Raw genomic sequence first — 8,563 nt, forward strand, 5'->3', positions numbered from 1 at the left:
AAAGAAAATATTTTTAACACATATACCCACAGCTACAAACATCAATCATATATCTGTGCGTTGATTTGATATGATTTTTGGGTTTTGCGGCAAGAACAAGTGATGCCCAGATGGAGAAACATGCTGCTGTTGAAGAGTTCTATGTTGGAATCAACAATTACACCACCCCCATCTCTCACTTTTGCTTCTTTTTTTCATTCCACACCAATTTCTTGTGAGAAATGGAGGAACAAATGGGACCCTGTAAGTTCTTGTTTGTGAAACTTTTGAGTAATCTTTAATAGAAAAAGGGGCCTTTTTTATTTGTATGATTGATTTCATCTCCAATTTATAGGTATTCACAATGTTATATACTCTAAAGTTTGCATTTTTATGCTTTTAGTTCACTGGTTTCTGGGCTTGTTGCAAATTTTATTGTATTTATAGTTTTGCTATTGGAATTATGATTATGTTTGTTGAAGTAGTTTCTTGTATCAAGCTGATTTGTACAAACAGAACAATATATGGTTTAGCAAAATATGTTGTTAGCAACCGATAATGTGACAAAACGGCAACTGACGATGTAAATAATTACTTGCATTTGTTGTCTGAAGTTACGGAAGGATCACATGAAGTTTAAGCGATTTTATGATCTTTGTCCCAATATATCTCAATCTTCAATCTTTCCACATTGAGATTGAGTTGCATTTATTCTGTTAACTGATTGAATTATCTTGATGCTAAGGATCACCACTAGCAATGACCTAATCACTACTATCAATTCTTGCTTGTTGCAAACGAAAGAATATTATACTGACATTACCTTTAACTTTAATATAACAAGGCCTATAGCATTGATATCAACATAATTACATGGATATAGTAATTCTATGAAACTTCCTGTGTCACTGTTTAGGTTTTTGACAACTTTAAAAGCTTTCAAAATTTTATTTTATCATTAAAAGTTACTAGTCGTCTCTTTGATCCAATTAAATATTATCGACAAGGTCAGCATGAATAAAGACGGTTTTCATATGCATTTAATTGGTGGGGAAAATAATGCAAGTAGCATTCTTATTGTTCGTTATAGCATTAAGAGAGCAGCATGCACAAAATTAGGAAATTTATTTTGGTTCAATGGTTTGGCTATTAACTAGGCCTGATACTTATTGATTGTATTATTAGCTTTCAATTCCCTACAGAAATCCACTTGAATGTAATAATAGTGCATCTTAGAGGGTGATTGGCTTGTTCTTGAATCCCATAAGAATATTGAACTGTTCTTTTCCAGTTCCTTAGATCCATGAAATGCGTGACATTTTGAATGATAATAAAACTATCCTAATGCATCAGTAAAATACTTGTATTGTTTTCTTTAGACACAATCAATACAAATTGTTTTACCTCTGAATTGAGTTAAAATGTGCTTGCAGGATTCGAATGGTCAACAACCTTCAAAGGTACACATATAAAGTTTAGTTCTATTTGTACTTTATATATCATCAAAGATATTCTATTTGTTGCTTTTTATTTACATTTGTAAGATACGGTGTGAAAGTGAGTAAGAAGAAAAGATTACTTCTGTAAATACTCAAGGAAATGGTCTTCTATAACTCTTCCCACCATTAAGAACCTGCGGAAGGACTGATGGAACATTAGTAGAATGTCTTTTACAATGCTCTTATTAGAATTACATATCCTTGAGATATTGAACCTAGGACGTGCTCAATTCGCAAATTCCCTAAACTTCAGCTGTTTTTCTTCTTTTACCTTCGAAGCTTCCGCATATCGGTTTGTATAGACATGTGGTGATGCCACCGCGAATTGGCATAGAAGACAACAGTTAAGTGCCTGATTCTCATTAAACTGAGAACCTTATAATTTTAGTATTTTACTGTATGGAGTAGCTCCTACTTCTCTTCTTTACCTTCGAATCTTCCGCATATTGCTTTGTATAGACATGTGGTGATGCCACTGAGAATTGGCATAGAAGACAACAGTTAGGTACCTGATTCTCATTAAACTGAGAACCTTATGAATTTTAGTAATTTACTGTGTGGAGTAGCTCCCACTTCTTCCCTACCAAATTGCTAATTGTTCAATTTTTACCTCCTTCCTCCCTCTTAATAAAAAAAAAAAATTGTGAATTCTTTAATCTAAGATTTAAAAACTGTTTCATAAATCATACATCTGAAACTCTGTCATCCTCTCCATTCTTTTTTAAAACTTTATAATAGCATCTTTTCTTTTTATCATGGCTGCTGAGTGCTGATGGCTTTGTTTTCCTTTAAAATAGAACACATTTAAATTTTGTAGAAGAAGTAAGAACACATTCCAGTGAAAGTATGTTAGAGAACATTAGTACAGAACTAGAACAGTGGTGAAATGTTGAGAACAATAGTTCAGAACTAGACTAAATAGCAACTAAACTTTCTAATAGTATGAAATGACGAATAAAAAGCTTCCTTGAATGTGTTTTTTCTGTTCAACTATCATAAACACTGATAAGTTCCTGTTTGTCCTGTAATATATTAAAGTACATTTAAGTTTCTTTTCTCTCTTGTGTCATTTAATTGCGTCTTTAAGTTACTTATTGTATTGTTTTCTTATGTATTTGAACTGTTTCATTTATTAAACTTTCTAATAAGTTTCCTTGAATTTGAAAATAATATAGTCGTACATTAGATATGAAACACGTCAAAAGCGAGCTGATGCAAAGAAAGCCCTGAGGAATCTCCTCTATCATAATGGTTCGTGCAAGACAACATATGAGGTATACAGTTCTATAATTAAATTATTATTTTTTCTAAAATAATGTTTTTGTTGTACTTGAATCTCATAGTTATCCGATTCATGTAAATCTCGTTAATAGCGTTACTTATCTCATAAGTACTTAGAGTTGATTGTGACATACATTCACACGGCAAATGTCATTTCTATGTGGTTCTTCAATTTTGGTGTATTAGCAAATGAAAAGGAAAGAGATAAGGTTTTAGGGGAAAAAACATAAGCCGCTTGTAGGGGTTAAACTGATTTTTTTTTCTTTAATTTCTGCTAAAGGTGGCATACTAGCTCACCTACATACTTAGCTAGGATTTGCAGATACGATGCTGTTATTCAGTCACTGCTTTTTGTTTAAATGTTTGAAGGCCTTTAATTTCGTACAATCGTTCCCTCTATTTTTTCAATTTCACTTGCATATTTATGATGATTACTAATTTACTATGTCTCTATCTCTAAGTACTCTAAGTCGTGCTGCATGTCGACTGTTATGATGATGGTACTGATGTCAAATAATTATAACAATTTTTCTATATGTAGTTATATGCATTATACTAGTCAGTGTTGGCTTGATGAATCTTTTTGACCTGCACTGCTTTATAAAGGGAAAATGTAAGCTATGTACATGTGTAATACAGTTGAAGCTGGATTAAGTAATAATTGACAAAGCAATATTTTTTTTCTGGCCCCAACATAATGTAGGTAGTGTATTTTTTCTCTTGATAAAGTAATATTTTTCATTGGTCCCAACGTTATTACTTAAAGAGGTTTAACTGTACATTTTTTCAGACAAAGTCTCAAAATATTTTCGTATCCTAGCGGCTGAGCAATTGAGATTACTGGACACCCATAGTTTATGTAAGCTCTAGTTATTTAACTGGTAGCACAAATTCCAGTTATTTAGGCACCACTTGACATGGGATCTTTTCCTCCAAAATTTTACTAATCTTTTTAACTTGTAGCAATGGCGATATTTGAGCTGTGCTCTCACTTTCTGTTATGCTCACATTAAGCGTCTGCAAGTGCTAATATAGAGAATAGCCTATAGGCAACTCTATATACTGCGAAAACCAAAAATGCAGATAGTTATTGAATACCAGTGCACTCAATGTTTATACTTTGAGCTTCATTTGTATCTTGGAATCAAATTTTGTTTATTTTTTAATGGTCTACTTGCTTCAGTCGTAACATGAATTGAATACCTACGTAGTCTGTATTTTGTTTGTAGTACAGTTTTTAGAGTTGTTGAGCCACATATAAATGTTCTTTTGGTCGTTTGAAGTCTTCTGTTCGTATGCATATTTTGGTGAAAATGAATTAAGCTAAAAGCACTATGTTTGATCTTTTGTCATATGAAGCCGTCATCTTATTTGGTATCTCCATTTCAGTAAGGTTTCCATGTCGGTAATACTTTTTTTATTTAATAAGACGCTGTATTTACCTTCTGTTCAGGATGTGCATAGTAAATTCGAAACTACAAATATTTGGGGCCAAGGGAAAAGAGATCGGTCTAATAGTTCAAAGAAAAAAGGAAGATCAAAGTCTTCTGCACATGCTTCTAAAGCTCATGACCACAAGAAGAAGTGTTAGTTTATTTTCGTTTATATATGATTTCTTTACATCTTGTATATATTTGTGCAAGCTACTTTATATATAATGTCACGCAGTTATCTTAGTATAATTTGGTTCAGTATCTTCTCTATCCATTCCTTTCTTTTCAGTATAATGTGGTACATTGACCTTGTCTACATGACATGTACTATTGATTACTATCTGTTAGCATTGAAGGGTAACTGGGCTTATGTGAATATGACTCAATCACATGTAAATTGGTTAAGCTCCAGATTACTTGCAGATTATATATTGTTTAATAGTGTTTTAGTGAAATAAGATGTTTGTCACAAGTAGAAGAAATGTTTTTATAAAGTACAGAGAGTATAGACTCCATCATAACCTAAAGTTAGGAAATATCATAATTAATGTAAAATATCAGTTAAGACTTTGGTTGAGTTTCTTTAGTCTTGTAACTATTGCTAGTAGTAATATCAAGGACAGTTTCTGTAAGAATGTATACTTTAGCTATCAGCTTCAGAGTTCGATTGAGTACCTTGGTTCGTGAGTAATAGTAGTATTTTTTTGCTTCTGCAAAACTCTTGTGCACTTGTATTATGAGCTCAACTTTTACAAGTTTGCTGAGCAGATATGACAAATACCTGGCTTGTTTGGGAAGTTTGAATTCATCTAAAATTCTGGATCTGGACAAAATGACATGTTTGGATAATTAAAAGGGATTTGGATTTTAATTTAATTCAATTCCAAGTCGTCAAATTCAAGCTTATATATGAGAATTTGAGATGACAATTCAAATCATGTCATTTGAATTGAATTTCATATTACCAAACACAATCTTCATAAATTCTTAGGTCATATTTTATTGCTCTATACTTGCGAATATGCAATGAGGGCAAGACTGAAATCTGCATGGTGTTTGAACTAGACGAAAATCAGGTGACAAAATAAAAATGTATACTGCAATAGAATATTCACTGTACCTCTAATTCCTAAGGACGTTACAGTGTCATTACATGTCTAAACATTTTGATTATTTAGGAGTGTTGGATTATACAAAAGAGCACACATGCAAGAAAGTAGAATGAAAATGGAATGATCAATTATGAAAGAAGAATGAATAGTTAATTTGAACTTTTTTTTATTTTTAAACTGATTTTGGTAATTTGGTTAATCAAACTTAGAAGCAAAAGACGCAAGGCACTTGTGATAGGGATCAAGAAGAACTTGTTAAATGGTCTCTACTATTTGAAGTATAAGATTGGTGATAGTCTGATAGATCATAGATGCCATAGACTCATACTATCGGCTAATTTTATGATAGCTTTCTGATTCTATTAGTCTTTACTTGGTGTGGCAGATCAATCTAGTAGAAATAACCCATTTGAAGATTATGATGGATATTCTGAGCCAATCTTTCAAGCAACTTTTGGGGGTAGATGCTATACTTGGTCCTACAGGATGGAGGGAGAATCTTCTTTCCGAAGATCATCATCTGGATTTGAGTGGAGAGAGCACTCACAACGGACCAACAGTAATAGAGAATGGGATGATGCACATGAAACATGTTCTGAAAGAGAATCATGTTTTCCAGGTTCATCATCTGATAGAACAATACTTGGTCTGCCTATTAGTGGTCCTTTGAAAATTGAAGATGTCAAAACTGCGTGAGTGTTTTCTTCTTCTGTTCTTGTGATTATAAATCTAAGGATGATATTGTTATCAAAGAAGGTTTTTAAAATTTTAAATTTATAAAAAAAGTAAATTTGATTACCAAACAGTGTTTAAAAACTTGTAACACTTGATTATGATATCTGAGCACAATTCTTTTCGCAGTTTCCGCTTGTCCGCTTTGAAATGGCATCCAGATAGGCATCAAGGCCCTACTCAGGTTTGCCCATAACCTTTTCCTCCTAAATGGTATATGTATGCTTTACTAAGGTGTTCAATTTGATGAAGCAACCTGATTGCATGTTATTTATTATTACTATTATTAATTTATTATCATCCAGATATATACTTGCAATAACGTCTAGGTCATGCTTGAAATAAAACCCTACCCTGAAAGACTATTGAATTTGTCCGCTACAAACACTTGCAAGACCCTTGGACTGGATGGAGTCCACCAAAAGTTGATCCTCACCGCCTCTCAGTGAGCTGATTCGTTTTGTAGTGTTCATGTAGGATGTAAGGATTAAAAGTAGTCCCCTCCCTGGTGGTTTTCCAGAACTGGTACCACATTGTTTTTATTGCGCATATAGTATTCTATTAAAGAAAGAAAAACTATGAATAGTTTGGTTGTTGAAGGATGACCATGTAGAATGAAATATAGGCAGAAGCATGACCATTGTTTTGTTAGTCCCATTCCAACTTTCAGCTGTATGAAAATGCAGTACCAGACCTGAGGAGTTACCAGCTCGTTTTATTTTAGTTGTATACAATAAGATCGATGGCGATTTAGGAAATTATTGGAAGGTGATAAAATAATAATGGTCACACTAACCAAGTCATTTTTTGAAACAAAAGTTAAAGCCATGCATTAGAGAAGAAAAAAAACTACTAATTTACAAATAGGTTGCCAAAAACAAATTATAGGTCAAATTGCCTGGTAGTTTAGGAGTATGTCTTAATCAAATAAGTTACTACAAAGATACATTAGACTGTTGTATTTTGTATATATATACATATAAAGAAACATCAGCGCACATTATATGCAATTTAATCATATTTTTTTTGAATATATTAGCTCTAAGCACCCAAAATAAAACAAGTCGCAACCATTATCTTACCTATTAATCTTAGTACATGTACAACTGGTGGGCTTTGATGATTATTTGCTCTTATTATGGAATTTGTGGGGTTTTAAATTTACCAACATATTTAAACTTTATAATTAGGACATGGATTTGGTCCAGTTGATGTTTATCGCATTTTGGTAGTTAAGGAGCTTAGCCCTGCATGTTCTTGCCATTTCAGTGAACTTGGACATAAAGTTCAAATTTTCAAGTGTAAAAGCTAATAATAATTATTGAATAATGAATCCCTATAACGCTAAAAAAATTATTCAATCTTATGAAAAATAGTTTGGTGAAATCTCTTAACTAATTTAATTTGCTTGTTTAGTATACCTATGTTATATTATTTTGTTTACTCAAGGTTGTGTAGTAAAACTATCTATACTACTACTGTAGTATCTGGGACTAGTTCCACTTAATCAGTTAATGACATTACAAACTTTAAGTTTGTTCCATCTTCAAAGATACTGTATCCTCTTTTCTTCTGTTAAGAGTGCCATTTTACAGGCAGTAGCAGAAGAGAAATTCAAACATTGTGCCGAAGCATATGAATCACTGTGCAAAGCGCTGGCCTCGGCTTAAGCATTGAGGCATTTTCTCCAACCAACCGTGGCGTTTCTCAAATTTTGTAATCTTTTTCTCATTTCTCGATTTCTGTTATCTCCTTTCTCCAATCTACCTTTGGGTTTCTCACTTAAATTAGTACAACAAAAGAACTTATATGTATAGCATTCTGAAGGCACAAAGCATATTTGTGAGCACAGCTTCATTTTAGTGTCTAGTTGAACAATACAGTAGTTGAATAAGAGGAGGATCTTTTAAAGAGGTTGTCTCAGACATGTTAACTCCATGGAGCTTATACTGAACAAGCTGCTTAGCTATGGTTACATATGTTTGTCATTTACACAGCCTACACGGAAGGCTAACGTGTGTACCAGTACTGAGTCTGTTAGTTGTAGGAAGTCTCTTAAGAATAGTGACCTAAAGATCAAATCAATGCTGTCAAATGGATATGAAATTACTCTAGTCCGGCAACAATAAAATATATTTTGACCCAAAAGTTGACAAAAGTGAACATAAACGAATCGTTATGCACACAAATATAACCCAGCAAATTTAATCCACAAACAAGTTTTGATTCGACCGGAAAAATAAAAAACGTGAAGACATTTTCCAGCAAGACATCGAAACTTGATCAAAAATCACGAAACAAGCATTTACCAATCTTAAATTACAAGACTATAATCATACATCAACAGAACATATTAACACACAATCAAAACTAAAAACCCTGAAATTGATTTAGGAACCTAAAAATTAAATTTGCGACTACTTTTCGCACAAATTGATAGTCGAAGTGAGAATACAACTCGAGAGCTTCAAATCGGTTACTTTAACTCTTGATTTGGATAACACTGACGCATTCAAACGACTAATTA

General features: G+C 32.8%; 1 protein-coding gene across 1 annotated transcript; it reads left to right on the plus strand.

Annotated features, from left to right (window-relative positions):
• Positions 1 to 8,024, plus strand: LOC108216260 (uncharacterized). Its single transcript, XM_017388969.2, has 7 exons — positions 1 to 243; positions 1,413 to 1,439; positions 2,654 to 2,752; positions 4,213 to 4,345; positions 5,690 to 5,996; positions 6,166 to 6,220; positions 7,632 to 8,024. The coding sequence occupies exons 1-7, from the start codon at positions 103 to 105 to the stop codon at positions 7,704 to 7,706; spliced, it is 837 nt and encodes a 278-aa protein (XP_017244458.1). The 5' UTR covers positions 1 to 102; the 3' UTR covers positions 7,707 to 8,024.
• Positions 8,025 to 8,563: the final 539 nt, after the last annotated feature.

The sequence above is a fragment of the Daucus carota genome, chromosome 4 (assembly GCF_001625215.2).
Source record: "Daucus carota subsp. sativus chromosome 4, DH1 v3.0, whole genome shotgun sequence".
NCBI lineage: Eukaryota > Viridiplantae > Streptophyta > Magnoliopsida > Apiales > Apiaceae > Daucus > Daucus carota.

Coding starts and splice junctions, on each gene's coding strand:
- LOC108216260 (XM_017388969.2), top strand. CDS start 103: ATGCCCAGATGGAGAAACATGCTGCTGTTGAAGAGTTCTATGTTGGAA. Junction 2,753..4,212: donor CGTGCAAGACAACATATGAG/GTATACAGTTCT, acceptor CCTTCTGTTCAG/GATGTGCATAGTAAATTCGA. Junction 5,997..6,165: donor ATTGAAGATGTCAAAACTGC/GTGAGTGTTTTC, acceptor TTCTTTTCGCAG/TTTCCGCTTGTCCGCTTTGA.